Source organism: Cebidichthys violaceus, unplaced genomic scaffold (assembly GCF_023349555.1).
Source record: "Cebidichthys violaceus isolate CVI_PGR_0920_01 unplaced genomic scaffold, fCebVio1.0.p SCAF_112, whole genome shotgun sequence".
NCBI lineage: Eukaryota > Metazoa > Chordata > Actinopteri > Perciformes > Stichaeidae > Cebidichthys > Cebidichthys violaceus.
Genome location: NW_027176277.1, coordinates 180,812 through 202,392, shown reverse-complemented (window position 1 = coordinate 202,392; position 21,581 = coordinate 180,812). Strand labels below are relative to the sequence as shown.

General features: G+C 43.9%; 1 protein-coding gene across 1 annotated transcript in view; it reads right to left on the bottom strand.

The window, feature by feature from the left end:
- Positions 1-3,339: 3,339 nt before the first annotated feature.
- LOC137868478 (metabotropic glutamate receptor 7-like) overlaps positions 3,340-21,581 on the bottom strand; it is a 41,187-nt gene continuing 22,945 nt past the window's right edge. The window contains exons 2-6 of the mRNA XM_068705272.1: positions 15,347-15,563; positions 9,135-9,270; positions 8,380-8,534; positions 5,464-5,601; positions 3,340-3,563 (exon numbers count right to left, since the gene is read on the bottom strand). Coding sequence (XP_068561373.1) covers positions 3,355-3,563; positions 5,464-5,601; positions 8,380-8,534; positions 9,135-9,270; positions 15,347-15,563 — 855 coding nt within the window. The 3' untranslated portion in view covers positions 3,340-3,354. The remainder of the gene's footprint in view (positions 3,564-5,463; positions 5,602-8,379; positions 8,535-9,134; positions 9,271-15,346; positions 15,564-21,581) is intronic.

Below are 21,581 nucleotides of genomic sequence, written 5' to 3'. Positions count from 1 at the left end.
AAGACCTTGTATGCGGAGCCACAAACCCCTCATTATCTGCTGTTATGCAAAAGTGACAGCACATATTTTTCACTTTAACAACGCAGAAACGGCCCCTAATTCGTACGCGTTCCGTGTGTCGGCACGTTAAAACGAAGCAGGACGGGGTGTTCAGAATTAACCGGCTTGTGAAGCCCAGTGGTGGTAAAAAAAAAAAAAAAAAGAAAAGAAAGAAAACCAAACCGAAAGTCGGTGGGTGGCAGTCACCGCGCTGTCACTTCTGCCTCCACCAAACGAGACAGTCGACTCGTTTGACACAGTGAATAAAGATGTTGACAAGGTATTGACTCCTGCGAGCAGAAGCGATGACCAGGGATATCATTCTTACTCTATACGCCCCCGTCATAAAAACACACACACACACACACACACACACACCACACACACACACCACACACACACACGGCAAATACAATACAAACAAACACAGAAAAGTCATTCAGCAAAGTGACATGAGTGATCGGACACTTGGCGCTCTTCAGCTGTAGAGCAAATAATTAGGCGGGCGTCTCTGTGTGTGCAGATAAAGAAAAGGCAGCATATAGAAATTCCTTTCTGTTATCTATTGCCTGATATTTTTCAAGGGAGCAAAACGTCTGTGTGTAGGCTCTCCTCAGCGAGAACGCTGTCTAAGATGAAAGATTTAAGCATTTGCATGTGGCATGTGGCTGTGAACTAAGACATGACAAAAGTGCACCGCCGCTGTGCCGAGCAGTGTGGTGTGACTGGGGTCCACTGCTCTGTGTTTCTTTCGCATCATTATTCTTCTCCCCCTGTTTTTTTGTTGATTGTGTGTGTAGTGTGTGTGTGTGTTGTGTGGTGTGTGTGTGCCTCTCACTCTTCAGCTCTGTGACTCCAGCACAGCGGGTGGCGATCAACAAAAGGAGGGCTTTGCACCGCTTCAGCTCTCAAACATGCATTAGCGGTGGCACACGCACGGGATAACGTGGCGCCGCGGGTTCCGTCTCTAATGCAACGAGGGGCAGTGAGATACGGCTGACGGAGACAACCTCTGCTTGTCAGTTTAAAAAAAAGGCGAAAAAAAATAGAAGAAGAAGAAGAAGAGGGTTTGAGAATATAAAAGCGAGACAGGAAGAGGCAGAGGAAGGTGGAGAAGGTAGTGATCTTATTTTTGGCTTGGGTGTAAATGAACACGCTTTTCGTTTGCCAGTGCCACACAGAGGTGAATATTTTACAGAAGCTGAAAATAAAAAATTCAGCACATGTCCAGATGGTTATTGAGATCGGCAGATTCTCCATCCCATGCATGAATCTGCTCTTAGTTAAGGTCTCCTTGAAATTTTAGCTTACTGCACATGCACATATACACACACATATTATATACACACACACACACACACACACACACATATATATACATATATTCTGTTTCTATAGTTCCACCTTAAAAATCTGTGGGCTTCTCGTCTGCAGGAGCTCTGCACTGCTGCCATAGCGACAGTGCTAGAGGAAGGCAGGCAGCTCTTTAGCCTTTAGCTCACTGACACAAGTTTGTTTCCCGTCTTTTGGTACGCAAGTGATCGTGATCAATGTCGTGATCAACAAAACACCAAAAAGACGTGCACGGGATCAATGTCGTTTTACGGCGTAATGTTGCCCGTGATATTCATGATCTGCTCAAGAAGAATTCTGGTGAGATTCTGACGTTCTTCTTGTTAACAAACCATCAATCAAGCTAAGCACTGTTTGTGTAAAGCCCCGATGCGTCGTACTCCTCTGCGCCGCAGACCTCCATTATTGTCCACAAAACTATAAAATCACATCAAACGTCACATCGGCGCACTTAATTAATGCTAAACACGGGCACTGTTGTTTATTCTGATCCCACATACACCGCCCCGCTGCTGGAAACACTCACCAGCGCAGCCAATGTGTATTAATCTGCAGCAAAGAAATAGTCCCAAACACAACACTATTTGCTCCTTTTTTTTCAGAATTGTTTCCTAATTTTTTTTCCATTTTTCTATTTATCTCATTCGCTACCTTTGGTTTGTTCTATTTTCATACTTAACACATTTAATGGAAACCATATATTTTTCTTAAAGTGCTCGTATGTTTTATTTGAGAAAGTATTAGTATAAACCTACAGTACGCCTTTTTCATGTATTCATTGAACCATTGTTTTCCTTCTCCCTGCTCCTCTTAGTTTTTTAGACTGCAGTTTATATTTAGTTGCAAGATTTAGATTGGAATGAGGCAAAAAACAAAGAATCAAATCAAATGAAACAGCAGGATCTCTAGTGACTATCAGTATGTCTATCCCAGTAAAACACATACAAGTACACCCCCCCCCCCCCCCCCCCCCCACGTATCTCATCAAATCCTACATATAAAACATCACAGCGGATAAAACATCACGCTTAGAAAAGAGCTCGGTCCACTCTGAAAGTGGGCCAGTTCTGTGAGAAGTAGTCGCCGTTTTTCTCATTCTTTAAACAGCTGAATCCAATCCAGATCACTTTCAGAAGAGCCGCTAACGATCGCTTGGCTGATACACACGCCGGCGCATTTGTAATGACAAGCGGTCGTCTATTGTGTTAAACTCATCTCCCATGCGGGGCCGTTGCTCCACTCACTTCTGCGTTTCAGAGCCGCTGTCATTAATAGCTAGTTTGCCATTAATTGTTAAGTATCCCCCCCCACCCCCTCCCCCCCCATCACTTTCTGCGCGGGACTGAATAATGTAGAGTTTTCAAGTGCAGGCAGACCCCGTAACATATCATGTCGACTCAAAGTATCACACACATCCGGGAAGCGTTTGAGCTTTGAATGAAGCCGAATGTAGATTTACACAAGAAAGCAGGTGTGTAAGACGGAGGAGGTGGTATTGATTAAGTCATTAAATTAAATTGAATGCTCATTATAGTCTGAATATAACTGCATATATATATATATATATATATGTCCACAATTTAGTTGTTCTCCAAATTGCTTTTTAAATGGACACTGTGGATTGGTGTGGACGCAGCAGCGTTGAGTAAACACTTGCAGGATAAAGCGGTAGTTCAATGAATTGTTCATCTGTCTTGCCAAGAGTTTGTGCCAATTTCCCGACTTGTCTGCAGTTTTAAGCGATTGTTTGATATTTTTCGGGGAGTATGCTTATTTGCTTCCTTGCCAGAGTTAGATGAAAAAGTCGAAACTGCTCTGGCGCCTGTAGTGTAAATAATTAGCATAAAGATCTGGGAGGAAAACTTCATCATTCTAGTCTACAGTTGATTATACTGTATCTCAAAAAACATTGACTTTTCTCACCCACGCATTCTGCGAGCACCTGATAGCTTCTACACTGCGTCACCCACCGTTGAAGCTGGTGTTTCGTATGTACTTCAGCAGAGTCTTCCCCTCGGCGGACTCCATTTGTGGACAAACGCCAGGATGATCGGGACACAGGTCCCTCTGCATGTTGTGGAGAGCGTGGGCCATGGCGTACACCGCGTCGAACACAAACTGCACCTTCCCTTCCTGCTCGTACTTGGATTCGCTCCCGATGCGCTCCTTGCCTGAGGGAGGGGGGGGGGGGGGGGGGGGGGGGGGGGGGGGGAAGGGGGGGGGGGTGGAGAGAGGGAGGGAGGAGGAGAACTTACAGGCAAATACATCGTGAGCCATTAGACGTTACATCCTCTCAGCAGCCGCTATCATCCCCAGCTTCATTTTTTATTCCTCCATTTACCATTTGCTGCCACCGACTTCAATTGTGATTTTGTGGGAATTACACCTAAAGGGACAATGTGGCAGAGCAAAGTAAGAAGACACATTTAATTCCCAAGTGGAAAATATGAGACAAAGTGTTTTGTGACGAATGCGGCGGGGCTCGGATTGAATTACCGCGGCGGTGTTACTGAGCGATAGGCTGCTGAGAAACGGGCCTCGCTCTGCAAGGTGATGAAGACCGCCATGAACTTTAGTAACGTACTCTTCCACAGTGGCTTCCTGCTCTTTTATATCCTCCTCCCAGTGCACTGGCCTTTCACTACGGGGCTGCTGTAAAGGTTTTGCCTCGCGCTGCTGGTACTCTGCTTGAATACGTAATGTTCATCCTCAGCTGGGTTTCTGTTTTTGTCAGAAAAGCCGAATTAGCTATTCCATACCCCGGTAGATGAAAGCTGCATTTCAAATTGTAACAACGAAAATACCACTATTACTTTTAATGACACTAATCATCATAATCATCATCATTATCATCATCATTTCAATATACAAGCTCCCAGTTAATAAAAAGGCAGGCATCGAGGAATGAAAGACAGATTTGTCCTCGGTGATAGCTGCTCTTAGCTCACACGGAGAGCTCAGCGGAGGGGCAGATGGTGGTAATAGGACGCATGCAAGAATGTGTGGAGACTTGCATAAACTGAAGGAGGTCAGAAGCAATCTGTGCTGACATTTCGGGGCCATTTTTTTTCCCAGAACTTAACGTACATTTCAGCCCACACGTAACCTTCCTGCTTCTCAAAGCTCCGCGCAGGATGCTAAGCGGACAGTCGTCGAACGCAAAAGTCTCCCTGCATTCAGCCTTCATAAATATCAGCTCGGGCCGGTTGTGTAAAAGGAAGAGAATATATATATTGAGAGAGAGAGAGAGAGAAGATAAAAAAAAAAAGACATTTACGAGCATTTTATAGAGGGATTGTGGGGCTCACTGAGTGGACGAGCATCTTCTTGTCTTTGACGCATGACAAAAGACGCCAAACGGGAGATTATGAGACAAACCAAACCCCCTTCTGCACACAGTAATTTGTGTCACGCTGCCATTACCGTCATCCCGTATGCAAGCACGAATTAATACAGCATCCCACATCACAGGCACCATCCGACGTGGGTAATGAATGCAGCGCAATGCCTGTCACAGCGTTGACAGGCACAGTTTAGGTAATACGAGAATGCATCACTGTTAACAACACTGTCATTAATGCTGCCGCGAAGACGGCGATAAAGCAGAATGGGGTCACGAGCGGTGTTCACTTTCGCTTTCTTGTCATTTCGCCTGTAATTTCCAGCCCTAAATAAAGTGCACTGTGGCTCCGTGCAGTTAGCACACGCGGCACGACTCTGCCGAAGCTGTCAAGGTGACTGGGTTAAGGGGGAAGAGAGGAATAAGGGATTTAAGAGTTACAGGACATTAGCCAGATGGAGCAGACGGTCTGTAACTGTGGTATGACTAAGACGCATGGTTCGCATTATTATTCTAATATAAAACTCTGCCTGTCCTGCGCCCCGCTGGGCAGAAAACACCTGGTGTTGGGACTCTCTGGTTGCACCGCAGACAAGAAGGGGTTGAATTAAAAAAAACAACAACAGTCGATCCGCAGCTACTAATGTGAAACAGAAGGTCAAGTTCACGACAAGCTGAGAAGGGAGGGTGAAGATAGGCCTGTTAGTGTAACACCAACTTCACCCGTGTACCTGTGCACTTGCGGCTCGTGTCCTCCCTCTTCGAGGCACTGAGGAGCCTGCAGTCAAAGTTTTCCTCCCAGAACTCGGCGAACCACACGTTCCTGCGGTTGTTCTCCAGAGTGAGGCCGGTGAAGTATTCATCAAACCTGCGAGTGGAGGAAAAGAGGAGGAGGAAGGGCTCAGTTCCGGACACAATTATCGAAAAAACCAATTCAAAACCTGGAGGAAATGAAGCGGGGGGGGGAAAAAAAACTTGATGGTCGGGCGGTGCCGGTGGCCTGTTCAAAGAAAACCCAGCAAAAAAAACACAAACCACTACTTCATCAAAAATTGACCACGGAGGTTCCTCTTCCTCTCGAGCCCCATGGAACTTTAATCACTTCTTTCATCTAGGAAATTACATTAATTAAAAAACAGGATGCATAATAAATAACGCAGGGATTGTAAGCGGTGCCGCGGCCTGTTGCCTCAGGCCGGGGGGGGGGGGGGGGGGGGGGGGGTCCTGCAGGTGCTGAACAGGTTTTTTTTCTTCCCTTCATTAAATCCGTAACAATAGAAACATATGGAAGGCATGATGTTTTAGCTTAGCGCTCATTTCAAACGGGCGTTAGGCGGCCGTGTGAAGCGCTAGCTGGAGGAGAGGTAACTTTGCTGCAACAAAGGAAGAAAAATAAAAAAATGCTTGTATGCTGCATTTTGTTCTCTTGTTTGTGCAACTTTACCACCCAATGTGGGTCAGGGACAAAAACTTCACCGCGGTGCAGTGCTCTTTCTTTTTTTTTGTTTTTACTTTTCGCTGTACAGTTTCCTCGAGAATAACAATCATTTCACATATAAAAGTCCCTCTGTCTGCGTCTCCACTCTGTTATCCAGTGGTATCAGATGAAGTCGTGGGTAGAGGTGATAAGGTCTAATCGGAGCCGAATGACTCAGCTGGTTTTCTTTCAAAAGACCATCAATGATGCAAGGTGGATTCATAATATTCTGCCTCCAGAGTGTACATTTGTCCTGGCTCGAGCTCCCCTAATTACGGGAAGCTTCACACAAACTCAGACTTTCACTTTTTTTTTTTTTTTGCTCGATTGTAATGATGAGTGGTTGTCTGGATTTGTGACACCAGACAAAATTTGCTGTGAATATATTCTATTTCTGTGGTGAATTTGTACAGGACAAACCCTCCTCCTTTTTCTTTTTTTCTTTTTTTCCCGTGTGGGTGCAGCTGCCGTTTTTCAGAGAAAAGCAGCTCTGAGCACTAAAATATAATTGACGGTAGTATTTCTTTTGGAGTTCGATGACAGAAATCGTCAAAGAACCATTAAAAAAAACATCAACGCTTAAGATTAAAAACTGAATTAGAGCTTTTTCTCCGACTCATCCTTTTGTTTCCCTTTCAACAATGATCCATTAGAGACCAGAGACACTGATTTCTGGCAAAAGGTGACAAAATTTTCATTTATTGGTTCCGGTATCTCATAAAATGTACAGAGTAGCCAATTTGTCCACACTGACTTCAGTCTGGTCCTGTACAACCCACGGCCAAATGTAACGAGGTCACACTCGTTCTCTGAGGATTTGGCGAAAGTCATTGTGAGAAATGTAGAAAATTGCCAACTGAAGTAGAAATAGATGAGGCAGGACGGAGATGTGGGAACATCAAATGTGCGCGTACCGTGAGAGGGGTCACTCCAAGTCCTGAACCCACAGAGAGGGAACAGCCGAGTCTGCAGTTTAGCATCTTTGAGCTCATGGTTTTGGTTTTATGGCCTGCATACACATATATTCTGTGTATCAGAAGTGGTGGTTACGTTGACGTCACACATTGGTTTTGTGGACTGGCGTTTTATACTCTTGAGTTCAGCATTTTGGGTGTTGCCATCTTGGTTTTCCGCTTCGTCTTTTGCAAACAGAAGTGACACGAGAGGGCGGAGCGGCGGAAGTACAACCGAACGCTGAATAAGACATTTTTAGGCGAACCAAAAAAATGTTACAATTAACTTTCCTAAAGTGAAAAGGTTAATGCTTTAAGACAAACGCATGAACAACTCCCAGACCGGACAACTCCATAGTAGCGACCTGTCAATCACAGTAAGCCCCGCCCCCAAAGCATCCCCTGCTTGTTTGACTCTAAATGGAGCATAATGTACTAAATGAACATCATGCTGTATTGAAGAAGACTGTAAACTAGAGATTGAGACCATAAACTCATGTTTACAATGTTTACTGAGGGAATAAATCAAGAGAGAAGTAGAGTCATTTTAGACTAGACTTCTATACAACCAGAGGAGTCGCCCCCTGGTGGACACTAGAGAGAATGCAGTTTTAGCACACTTCAGAATTGGCTTCACTTTTCAGACCTGGAGGTTGCCGCCTGCCTGCATCATTACTGGCCCAGCTGTTACAGATGCAGCAGGCAGCTGTTTTTAACAAACGGGCTAATAAATCCAACTGTACCCATCAACACCGAGCAGCAGACAAGGTTAACAACTAGCTTGGTGAACATAGTTGGGCAGCCATAGCTAATTATATTTATTTACAGATATTTTTGCTGACCATTTGGCAGGTGGTCAGCACTCTGAATTAATGCTAATAGGCAGCTGTTTGCCTACACATTCACCACATCAACTTTAGAAGAGTATAATAGATTCATATTGTGTTTAAAGCTTGTTGTGTGGTCGTAAAAAAAACCAATTATTGCTTAAAACCAGCTGCAATCAAAATGTTCATATTTACAATGATCAGGTGTCTGCCAGGGTAGCAGTAGAAGTACAAAGAGGGACTTATGTTTACACTCAGTTGACTTATTTTATTATTATTTTCACTTGTCAATCGCAATAAAGAAGAAAATAAAAGAGGACAGAAGGCGATTCCTCTCAACAAAATGAAAAGTAAAAAAACAAAAGAGAAAACCACGGCGTGTGTGCGTACCTTCAATGGAGGAGCGTTTGGGCAGGATAGTGACGGCTCCCACCGCTACGTCCTCCAGCTGGTGGATCGGGCTGCTCTTGGCCCCCCAGCTGTCGGATCCAATCCACAGGAAATGCCCCACTTGATTGGCCCTCTTGGAGGAATTGAGAACTCCCCTGCAAGGACGACCGTGTGTGAATTAGGAGATAGAGCTCAAGGGGTGCATGCAATCCAATATCTATTACACAAAGGCACAGCCAGCTTTAAGGAGTAGCTCGGACGTTACAGCTCTGCCGCGTACAGCTCGTCTCATTAACAGGTCGGAGAGGGAAAGCAGAGGATCGCTATTTTGCTTGTTTGTATATGTTTTGTGTGTTTTATCTACAGGGAGTTAGAAGCATTAATCTCCAGGTCTGCCACTCATCGTTCCTTCTTCATTTCACTAGCATGCATTCTAAATATACAAGCACTAAATGTTTGATTCTTTGTTTCTTTACATAAATACTTTCCACGGGGCATTGTAAATCAAACAGCATCTCTCCGTTGCTTTGTTGTGATCTGTATTTCTCCACGTCTCCTCCGAGGCAGGCTTGTGTTTGCGTTGTCGAAGGTGTGTTTTGCGCTCGCATTTGGTAAATCTGCGCCTCCGGCCTGTCTGCGGGAGCCGCTACTCGGAAGATTAAAGACGTCGACGTGGCAAGCCATCAGCGCGCCCGCGTGACACGGGGTGGAGCCGGGGAAGAAAAAAAAAAAAAACGCACGCGGCGAATCCTCACCGTATATCTTCTTCGCTGGCGAAGATGATGACTGCCCGCGAGTGCTGCGTTTCCAGCAGTTGTTGGATGGCTTTGTCGTAATCCTCCAGCTTGGGGTTGTGGGGAATTTTCAAAGACTGGGCGATGCAGATTCCACCTTTATTAATGGGAGAAGGGTGTGAGAAATGGTGAGGCCTCTGGGATGATCTCGCCCATTCACTCACTCTCACACGCAGATGTACAAACACACACACACACACACACACACACACACACACACACACACACACACAAGCCTGGAGACTCACCCATATGGAAATGGGAAAAAAAATCTGAACACAATGGTGAGATTTTGATGGTGTCGCCATGCTCGCTATAAGACTCTCTGTGACGATTCTTACATCGATGCGACGCTCAAACTGCGCCTGCCGACTGAGCGGCAGACTCATTTCAGAGAGTTATAAACATATCTACTGTAAAGAAATCCAACGGTGACCAACGGGGGGGGGGGGGGGGATTTCACATTATGGATTTGAGCGAATCCAGCAGCTCGCCATTGACTTTTCATTTAAAGTCATTATCAAGCATCTCTCGTCGGACCCTGAACCAATCAGATAGCACGGCCGGCACCGACAAACAAAGAGGATATTAATACTGACAATAAATCACTCTCAGACAGGTCACCGCTAATGAGTTTGTGCAGGATGAAGGGTACCGATTGCTTCCGTGAGTTGCTAAATAGTTGCTACATATTCGGCACGGTACATTATCACAATTGGCTTTTAGCCGTTTGCTGGATATCGTTGTCTTCTGGGGTTATATCCAGCAGCTCATTATCGGGCGGCGAAGCAGAATTATATCTTTCATTAAAAAAAAAAAAAAGAAAATGAATAATGAAAAGAGTTTTGCTGCGCCCTGGTGTGGTAATTACAGGTGCTGAGGACAAGATAACCTTTGAGGCGCTTTGGATAAACAGATAATGTGATCACCTGTGCGAGAGAGCTACTGTAGGCCTAGATTCCATGCAGCAGCCTGCGTCCTGAGTCAACAGCAAAGCTCTACTCAAAACCAATTAAAATTTCTCCCACTCAAGCCTTTTTAATAGCCTACCCAATAACCTTTCAGCTTGAGTTTCCCTGAGTAGACAGAGCAATGGAAGGCATCTTCTAATTGCCGGTCTCCTCAGGCTCATTACTTTGATACAAACAGCTTTTAGCTGGCAGATCACACATCTCCAGTCACGGTTTATTGTGGCATTTCAAAAAGGCAGAAGATAGAAAAATGACAAGTGCTGAAGCTTCAGCAGACAGAGCGAGGGACATTTCTCGCTGCGAGAGAGAAAACATTTTGTATGTGCAAAAAAAAAAAGAAAGAAAACCTCTGGGGGTGGCTGCTGTTATCCTCCCTAAGTGGACGAAACATACAAATGGAGATCCGACAAATGGCCAAGCTGTTGCTTACGGGTTTGCGGTATCCCCGTTATAAAGTGTAACACGCTTGGTATCATTTGTTGCCGAGCAGCCGGCGCTGTGAGTCTCCAAGGGACGACGCCAAAGCTGCGTTTCAGTTGATTTTTTTTTTAAGCTAAGCCTTCAGTTTGACACTGCACTTCTTGGGTTTCTGTTTTAGGAAAATCTAGCGATGTAAAATATCTGATGCTGGCACCTTTCAGTTCCAGGTTTTTTTTTTTTTTATGTCTGCAGGTAGGTATCAAACATTCATTAAATCCAGAGAGGGAGGAAAAAAGAAAGAAAAAGCTCTTCTTTTTTTCCCTCCCAGAGAACTTGAGTCTCATGAAAATACATTATATTCATTATGACAAAAAAAAACAAACCCTGCAGGCTTGTGTGAAGAGTTATGATGGTGAAACAGCCTTGAAAAGAGACATATCATAGGTCACAACAGTCAATACAGTAATACAGACGGAGACCGCAGGAGCCACTGACTGACTTTCAAGCAGATCCCGTCTTTAGGAGAGACAAGAGCCGAGAGCCGAACACGCTGCGGCCTTAAGAATGCCCTAAAGGCTGCCGACCAGCGGCTGTACAGCGCCGGCTAAATTATTGAGAGCCTGCGGAATACCTCCATCTGTCAGTCAGTCAGACGGTCAGTTAGGCAGGTAGGCAGGCATGATGGAAACGCAAGTATCGTATCTGTACTTCCAGAGTGCTGTGCCGCGGGTCGGAACGCCCTCACCTGTCACCGGAAGGCAGTGTTTGGACTTGAGAAAGAGTCCTCGACTCAAAGGGAGGGTTTAAAGAAGAGCTGCGTGTCCGTCTCGGCTGGAGACGTGTGATGTGTGAGACAGTTAAATGTCAGGCTCTGGGAAAAAGAGAGAGAGCGGTTTTTTTTTCCTCCAACTTCTCGAGGTCTTAGCCAAGAAAGAGGATTATATAGTAATGCTGTACCTTCTGAATGTCACTTAAAGGAACGGTGTTTAGGGGGATCTATTGGCAGAGATGCAAAATATATGTTAATAATTAAGTATGTTTTCTTTTGCGTGTAATCACCTGAAAATAAGAATCGTTGTGTTGTCGCTACCTTTGTAGCAGTTGTAAAACACTGACTGTCAAATCAAAGAGAGAAAGTTCGATTGAATAGCTTAACAATGAACGGGAGAAGTTTCAGTCAATTGCGATCTGCAGCCGCACCGCTAGATGGCGCCAAATCCTGCACACTGCACCTTTAAGACGCCAGTATACGTCATCAGAACTGCTTGCCGGATGATCGAACAGCGTTGGAGACCAACATTAAAACGCACTTCTTGATTGGCTAAGCTGTCTTTTTGTCGTTGTTGTTGTTGTTGTTGTATGAATGTTTTCCAGGAGAGGCCGTCTGAAAATATGCGATTATCTTTAAATGTATTTTTAAAGCGAACACATATCCAGACAAGAAGTAAACTAGGTTGTTTCAAGCAAAGCCTCACAGCTAGCGAGGAGGATTTGTTTGTCTTGAATCCATCTAAATCCATTAGAAGTGAGTTTGTGACACATCTTAGCTGCACTTTATTCCTTTATCTATGATCCTACAACATAATATCCAAACTATTGGCACCGTGAACTCTTCCCCTCTGCCCCACATTTGATTCACACATCAAAGACGGCTAAATGATAATTAAATGATCGCGATGGCTAAATTCATCAGGCCCTTGGAAGTTCCCCGCTTATCTCTCCGAGTGCCATAGGTCATGCACTGCATTAACCGCTTCAATTATTCATCCTCAATGCCCTCGGTTCTGAAACTGCACTCCAGGGCGAGGAATCCGGCGTTGCCATTTTGCTTAGTGAAATACAAATCCTTTTAAATTAGAAGGCCCTTGATGGATTCGACCCCCCCCCGCCGCCCGCCTGCTGAACACCCTCCAGGCCAATACCTCCAGGGGATCCGTGATTATATTTATCACCTCGCCCGTCAAAAAAGGCAAACCCGCTATCTTCAGCCTCCCCGCCTCAACAAGGCGGGAGCACATCAAAATGGGCTGACATGCGTTTGACATTCATATTCCACATCTGTGTGCCCTTCCATCGCCGGTCTGGGGACTTGGCAATGTGGAAAGGTCACGCAGAAGTATCGTGGTCTATTTTATCGTGTTTGCAGATGCGTCACACATCCTCCCCGGTCCTCTCCTCCTGCTAAATAATAGTGCTTATCTCCCCCCCCCCCCCCCCACAGCTCAGACTAGATCTAAGAACGCAGCGTGTTGGCAACTTACCTGTAATCAATTCCACACGGTGATACATTGTGGGATGTTTTTCCCTCAAATGCGAGTCTCTTTTTATCAAATGTGAAAACTGAACTCCATCGCTCTGGCCGGAGTCCAGACAGACACAGAAAAAAAAAAAAAAAAAAAAAATACAAACAAGATTTATCTCTGCCAGCTTCACCTGGAGCCAGGATGAAGGTGCAACAATGGGAACAGTGGCTTAGCAGGGAGAGAGAAAGAGGAAAAGAAAAATAGAAAACCCCAGAAGAGATCAATACAGGCTGACCATCACTCCAGTCTCAGCTTGGGGTAATGGGTAGCCATATTGCATTAGTCCGCTCGACGGTTCTCCTTGAAGTTGTGAAGCGAGAATCCCACTAATGCATCTGACATTTCACTGCAACCGAACAGGGCAGCCACGGAAAGTCTCAAGGCCTCGCGGATCAGCTTGCAGAGATACAAACAACATCCACCCAGAAATGTTGTTGTTGTTCCGCAGTTTTTAGTGTGTGTCTTTTCCAGATATGTTCTCTCTTTCCATATTCACCGGGGTGTTTGCTTCTCATTCAATTCAATTCAATCCAATCCAATCCCCGGTTCTGGTGCAGAACCGGGGCTTTTGAATGAATTCCTGTGAATGTACAGTTCTGCTATTACATAATTAATGTGTTTATTAAAGATAAGATGCCTTGGTGTACTAGAGGCTTTTTTCTTTAGAGGATATAATTCCCGTTTGTATACGAATACAAAAATATTGCAAAGTGAACTGCGGCTCTGTCGTAATAGGATGAGTCAACAGCAACAATGGCGTATAATTCATACTCATAATAATAGCGGCGTGTTTACTGCTCTTTGCATAAGAAAAAACACAGAAACATCAGTTGGAAAATGCATCGGAGAAAACCAGCGAGAGGAAACTAACTTCCAAAATGTGTTTCCACACAAGCTCACTCTCTGTCGATGCAAATCAAACAACCACAAACAGCTTCCTAAAGCCTTAATGATCACACTGGACATGAATGCACACAGATGAAATATTCATGCACGCCGGACTTCTGATCAGTGCCTGTGGGATATCATTAGCTGTCCTCATTTTAGAGGTTTTCGTACATTAGAAGAGACGGGGATCACTCGCTGCACATTGGCAGGAGACGGATTGGGATCCACAGAAGGTTGAGGTGAGAAGTGGCAAAACACTCCTGTTGTCGTGGGATACTGAGTCACGGAAGGGGGGGGGGGGGGGGGGGGGGCTTTTTTTACAGCCCAGGTAACAATTCTCTTGAATTAGTAATTTCAGAAATACAAAAAAAAAAAAGGGATTTGAGTTCTGAATACACAGCAGCAAATACCAACTCTGGTGCATTAAAAACATAGTTGCGCTCCGTACCGTGTATCAAACTCTCCGTATTGTAGTAAAGGAATGTATCCCTGTCCTCATCGTGCAGAAATACTGCGGCAGCAGATTGTTAACCACATGATTTGACACGGATAGCCGACCCGCTGTACTGTAGAGCGACAGCAGTGACTGCTGATTCACATGGACCGCCACATGCCGAACGACGGCATCGGTGTGGAAAAAAAGAAAAAAGAAAAAGCAGGTGATTCGAGCATGTGCACAATTTTCAGCCCGCTTACAAAAAGCAAAAGCACCTTCTCTGAATATGCAAATGTAGATGTAAATACTCTTCAACCTTATTCTACGCTCTCAAAAAAACCCAAATGCAAACTTAACAACTTAGCTGCTAAATCTTTTGCCACTTTAAACAATCACCATTAACGTTACATTAAAGGATCTAACAAACGAGGCTGATTCTAATAGCTTGATTCAAGTCCATTCAGTGGTTCAGCTCTCTCTGTTTAATCATATGGTTTCTGAGAGGAATCTCTAAAAGACGTTCACCAAAGGGGGGCAGGTTTCTTTTCTAAAAAAACCTGCTGCTTCATACACACACACACACACAACAACCGGACCAGGGTGGATTGAACTGACTGACCATCATTACCGTCCTCAGAGCGCTGCACGCTCACTAGCAGGGATCAAAATAAAAGGAAGAGGTTGAGTGAAACAGAAAAGGCAGAGTGTAAAACAAAACTCAAATCTCCCCAATGACCCGTTGCCAGACCGTTCTCTCTCTTCTTCCTCTAAGAGAAGACAAACAATTCATGTTTCTGATGGAGCGCGCAGCAAAAAAAAAAGAAAAGCCGAATGTCTACATTCAGATGTATGTACATAGAATAACAGTGACATGGTTACAGGCCATGCTCATTACTGTGACATGGCCTCCTCTCTAAGAGCGGTTTCTCCGTCTACATTTCCAGCAACTCTCCACAACTCACTGGGGGATTAAAGCAGGGGTTGCCAAACCTGATCAATAATTCATCCACCCAAAACAGATTTTACGATGAATTGGAAATGCAAAAAGTGATCTCACTCTTGGTGAAAAGGTTTATGTTTAAATCATAGGAACGCATCTTTTACAATATATATATATATATATTATAATTCTGTTTACTGATCACCTTTCCTTACCTGCTTCTTTGGAGAGCTGCGTGAAGGCCTCCACTCCCTTCTCTCCGTAGCTGCCCTCCGAGGCGATGGTGGAGACGTACGTCCAGCCCAGGGCCCGGATGATGTCCACCATGGCCTGGGCCTGGAACGAGTCCGGGGGAACCACCCGAGAGAAGAAGTCGTAGCGCCGGTCATCGCTCAACTCCGGGGCCGTCGACGCGTAGCTGATCTGCGGGATCTTCAGGAGAACAGGTGGGGGGGGGGGGGTTACTCATGTGTCGGTGCCATTCTGATGCAGCATCATGTGTGGTTGCCGTGGTGACTGTTCTGACGAATCTCTTTTTTTTTTTTCAAATGACTGTGTTTGAAATCACTCCCTATTTACTAAAAAAAAAGGCCATTTCATTTGAGTGCAAAATGTGTGCCAATAGAGATAGAGCACATTCAAGTCCTGCCAACACTGAAGGGGAAAACAATTCATCGCTCTCCATTGACTTTGCATTGTGTGAAGGTGTTTCCTTGTCACCTTTTGTCTGCTAGAAAACAACAGGAGAATGCCTGAAAGCTGCTGCTGTGTGGTTGGATGCACAACCAACAGGGTAAAGAACCCAGAACTAAGTATTTATAAGCTACCGAACCAAAAGAGCTGAGTCTTTAAAAAAAAGACAAAAGTGAGGCATCAGCAGGAAGAATGGGGAAAATAAAACTCAAGTGTGTCTAACACAGTTACATGTGCAGCAAGCATTTTGTCCAAATGTCCGTTTTAGGTGAACTATATCTCCGTAAGTTAAACTAAAGCATTTTTAATGGTGGAATGTGGATAAAACAGATAGCTATGTAGTGTTATGTTTGCAAGTGCTTTAGCTAACTGCAGTAGCTTGCTAACACAGAGCTAACATTAGCTTGCTAACACAGAGCTTACATTAGCTTGCTAACACAGAGCTAACATTAGCTTGCTAACTTGTCCCATCTTCATTTTAGCTCTTAACTGCACCTCTGGTACTCGTAAGATGCTAAAATAATCTTTTGACATGCTGAAATGTGATGTGTGATTCAGCGCTTAACCCTAACCCACGATGCAATCTGTAACATTTGATAGATGAGAAAATCATGACAGCGCTTGCCAGGGTCAGAGATACGTTTCAGATATATTTTGAGCTTCAGGGAAAAGTTTGACATTTTGGGGAAACATGCTTATTCGCCTTCTGGCCAAGAGTTAGATGAGGAGATCGATAAAACTCTCATTCCTGCACGCTAAATACAAAACTACTTCCAGCAGCTGGTTAGCTTAGATTAGCAGAAAGATGCGTCTCTGTGCTGAATGACGCTAACTTGCAGCTTGGCTGTAATTCCATATTGAACATGAAGACATGAGAGTGAATAACCGCGTTTCCTAAAATATCAAACTATTCCTTTAATGCCGACACTAACTTGTTTCACTTCACAGTGCTAACACCGCCAACATTTTCACTTGCAAACATTATCATATTTGCGTCAGTTTATGTGAAGCTGAATAAGTTTAAGATGTAAATGCATCGTTTATAGAGAGGGGAAAAACTGTGCAGGCTCTGACAGAATATTGTTTGTCATTTAGAGAAACATCCTATCACAAAGGATAACAACATGAATAGATGACAGCAATATGTTATATATTATATACATCGGCATATGGGTTTGATTTAAAATGGGTTTCCCATACAAACAAATATATTTGTCCCATTAATTAATAAATTGAAAGTCTGACTGAAAACACAGGCAGGCGCTCTCACACATGATAGTCTGCAAAACAAACATAGCGATACATTTTTCATATGTTTCACATTACCTTCTCAATTGATCATCTGAGAATATGCTCACATAATGTAATGCAATATTTTACAGAGCCTATATTGGGTCTGTTACCTGGGCAACGTGCTGTGCTGTCACTTTCTTCTCCCAACATATCAATGAAGACTGACTGCAGGAATGTCTTGGCAGCACTTTTTTTTTTTTTAATGAAGTGGCAGCACAGCCCTGTAAGTGCTCTCTCACACTTCCCTCCTGGTGAGAACTCATTGTGTCTCCACCACCTAACAGCATATACAAATATTAAATCTAAAAGTCCCGTATTGTAAAAAAGTGAGTCTTTTTTTTATCATAAAGTAGGTCTAAGTGCTATATAAATACTGTGAAAGCATTGAAATGCTCAATCCATGGAGAAATACACACAGCCAGTATTCAGAAACGCTGCCTTTAAATGTTGTATTGATCAGTTTTTATGTAGACAATACTGTGATAATAAATAAAAAAACAATGCATAACTTTTAAAAAGAAGCCAAGTAAAAAAACATGATAGTAAACTAATCATTTTACTAATTTTGACATGTCACAACGACGTTGGTATCACGTAGTTAGTGTGGAAAAAAATGGGAGCTCTGTTAGCATTAGCGACCGTTGCCTCCAGTTAACATAACTTATGTTACAGTTCCCTCAATGTAACGTCATAACAAAGATACGAATCAGAGGGTATTTAGAATATTACTTGGGTGACATGCTATACGTTATCTAAAACTAGCCATATCATAAGTTTACTATATATATATATATATATAACCTGACATGAATCTTGAAACACCATCGCACAGAGTAAAGTAAGTCTAGAGCTGAAATGTGGCAAAATGACTTCATTACTCTGACAGGAAAGATTCATCACTTGACATGACTGAAATATGCAGGATGTGCAAAAAAAACCAAACTTGAAACGTAATGAGCCGTTGTTCTCGGTTTATCTCTTTCATTGAGTCGCTGTGCAGAACACAGGGTGAGCTAAACTTCAACATTTGTACTCTGTTTACGTCTTGAATCTCTGCCAAACATGTCAAAACCCACATCGGAGCTGTACTACAAGTAAAGATGCACACTCCTACATACGACCCAAAAAAAAACAAGAGTGGACCTGGAAATGAGCACAACATGTCTCCTTTAAGAAAAATCTGCTTTCAATTGCATCTCTTGCTCAGCTTTCAAGTCTTCGATCAAAGAGGGGGGGGGGGGGTTATAATGTGACCGCCGCGCCGCGCTTTGATCCATTACACGATGATAACTGAGCAATCTCCATCGGCTGAGGAAGAAAGTGGGATGTGGTTGAAAGCTATTTCATATTTCTGTAGGATATGTGTAAATAGATTAAGCTAATACTTGCATACTATGTTCCTTTCGTGAAGCAGCACACTTAATGATCACGATCAAGTTACAACTGAGACATACTCTCAACCCAACAGTGCATTTAGAGTAAGGATATACAACAGGCTAAGTCAATCGAGTTCTTGAGAAAGATGCCAGATAGTCACTTTTCCTAATGTTCAGGGAACCCCTTAAGAGTCTGCAGGTGTTCTTCTTACCTCCAAACACTTCTTCAAAGTGCTCAGATTTTAAGGCGAGCTAACGGCATTGCTCTGGTGATGGATCTGTTGATCTGTGAGTCAGTCTGTCTGTCCACCTCTAACGCCACCTTGAGATTCACAGTTGTGCTTTTGAGAGAAACGTGTATTGGTTGGTTTAAGTTGAATTCAGCAACCAAACATAAACAAACAACTGCTTCTTTGTGGAGTTGCCACCGAGTTCACAAGTAGGAACTCCGTCTTTGAGTGGCATTGTAGTTTTTCTAGTAGCAGATAGAAATGTTTGATTTCCGAGCCTCGGAGAGCCACAGACACAATCGGTGGTCCTAATGTTAAAAAAACTAGCTAGCTTTGTTGGATGTTTGGGGCAAATAAACACAAATGATCCAGTGGTCAACCCGTAGAGTGTAAGAAGTGAACGTAGTCATCGTGAGGTCACCCATCGATTTGAGGACTGCCGTTTTGAAGCCTCGCATTGGACATTTTGGCCGTTGCCATCTTGGTTTTTGGTCGTCTTTATGCAACCAGAAGCAACACGAGAGGGCTGAATAAGTTACATTTAACTTTCATGAAGTGACAACACACTGTGAAAGGGTTTAAGTTATAAGACAAAAACTCGGACAACTCCCAGATCGGACAACACTGTGGCCGAGACCTGTCAATCACAGTAGCCCCGCCCTAAATCATACCCTGCTTATGGTCTGTTTGACTCTAAATGGACCCTAATTTACTAAATGAACATCATGCTGTATTGAGACCATAAACTCATGTTTACAATGTTTACTGAGGGAATAAATCAAGAGAGAAGTAGAGTCATTTTAGACTAGACTTCTATACAACCAGAGGAGTCGCCCCCTGATGGACACTAGAGAGAATGCAGCTTTAAAGCACTTCAGCATTGGCTTCACTTTTCAGACCCGGAGGTTGCAGCCTGGGTCAAATTTTGCGTGAATCGCTTTCTGTCTGAACATCACTTTTAATCTTGTTTCGTAAGCTAAAGGGAAGGAGGATCTATCTATCCGACTGCATCAAAAACCCCGTACAAATAGGTTGATAAAGGGTTCCAGTAGGAGGTTGTCCACAATGCTGCCTGCTTAAGACCTAAACATCTCATCGACAACTGTGTTCGAGGTTTCGAAACGGCAATCACACCTGGTGGCACGTCTCGGATCGAGCCGCCGACCTCCCGTTAGACAACGGACGCACCAGCAGGGACATGCTTCATTTGGTCTTCCAACCAGTGCAGAACCTCATCACACAGTCTAATCTAAGCATCGTATGAATGCCATCCATTGATCAAAAAGCAGCCGGACACTGGGGACACACAGGAATGAGGACACAGCGGCTCGCTGATGGGATTGCTTCAACCCACAGAGTGTGAGTTATAGCTTTGACCCACAACCTAAAAGGGGTCAACCGCACAAAGCTGACAAATTGAGGAGTCAAGCTCAAGACGACTCAATATGTTCCAAGTCGCCCGAGAAGAAGAAGACCCCCCCCCCCCCCCCAGCTGCTAACTACAAAACCAGAGAATATAAAATCAGCGATGCAAATTCACAGGTGGGAATGCTGCTGCGATGCCACACGTTGAATCACTTCGGGGGCCGCCTAAATTGAGTGTAGTGGGTCAAAGAGGGGAGCGCCGCAAAGTAATGGAAAAGAAACAGCGGCTGTGATTTGCATTTAAAAAGACTTCTTCTTTCCATGAAGTGAAGCATCTATTGGAAACATCTGATGGGCGATGTACTTTAACAGAGCTGCTGTTGAAATGCCGTGCAGCCAGAAGGTGTTATAGGTTTGTTGAACCGCGTCCCATCTTCGCCCCAGCTGTTTGTCTCTCCGGAGCCTACTTTTTTTTTTGGCTGCAGGGAACCATTAAAGATGGCGATGTCCTTTTACTTTGTCCCAGACTCGTACCCTGTTGCTATCAACTCCTTATTCCCCAGAAATCCAAAACCTCTACGTTTTCAGACTGTGCTTTTTTTTTTTTTTTTTTAATTACCACTTTGACCCTCCAGGTAACAAAAGTGCTAAACCTTGATTGAGAAAACGCCGAGGTGCGAGGATTAAACCTGCAGAAATTACGACACAAGGAGATGCTGGCTAACTAACACTGACTTGAATCTAACAGCTTTGTGTTTTCCTCTCTGGGAGATAACGGTCCACACATCAAGTGGAATCCAACTTAGAAATGTAACCTTCTTCATGAAATAAGTGAATTGAATTGAAACCTTCTGAGCTTAATTATGTCTTTCTCGGTAGATTTCAAGCAACAAAAGTTTTGCTTCGTCCCTTCAAAGTTGCATGATTGATTTCAACTCAATGTGCTCTTGTTGCGAACAAATTGCAGTAGATTTGAATTTTTTCATCATGCAGAGATAATAAGGCGAGGAGAATAGATATTTTATCAACATTTTAGAATAATTTTGTGTAAATAATTAGCTTGGAACGAGTAGAGGATTATTTCCTCTTAATCCTTCATCTGCATACGAATTTGGCTCTTTCACCGTTTGCATTTCGTACCGCTCGCAAGCCTCCCAATATCGTTCAAATCTATAAGATGTGAAATGTGATGTAACACACGACAGCGTGTTCTACGCTCCAGGGGCAACAAGGTGAAAGGGTTGGCTGAATCGAGAACGACCACAGTAAGTAGTTCAGGCCGAGAGAGAATGATTAACGACGCCCCCTTTCAGTATCACAATTACCCAAAGTTGACGTCTGGCACCTGTCATCTGCTGCACACATCAAAGACGGGATTGCTGATGGTAATCGCCTTGCTTGCTCTTGAATGCATCTGGGCTGACAGGATCGATGGAAGGAAAACACAGAGGTCTGTTATGGGGGACACTGTTTTATTGATTTACCACCACAAA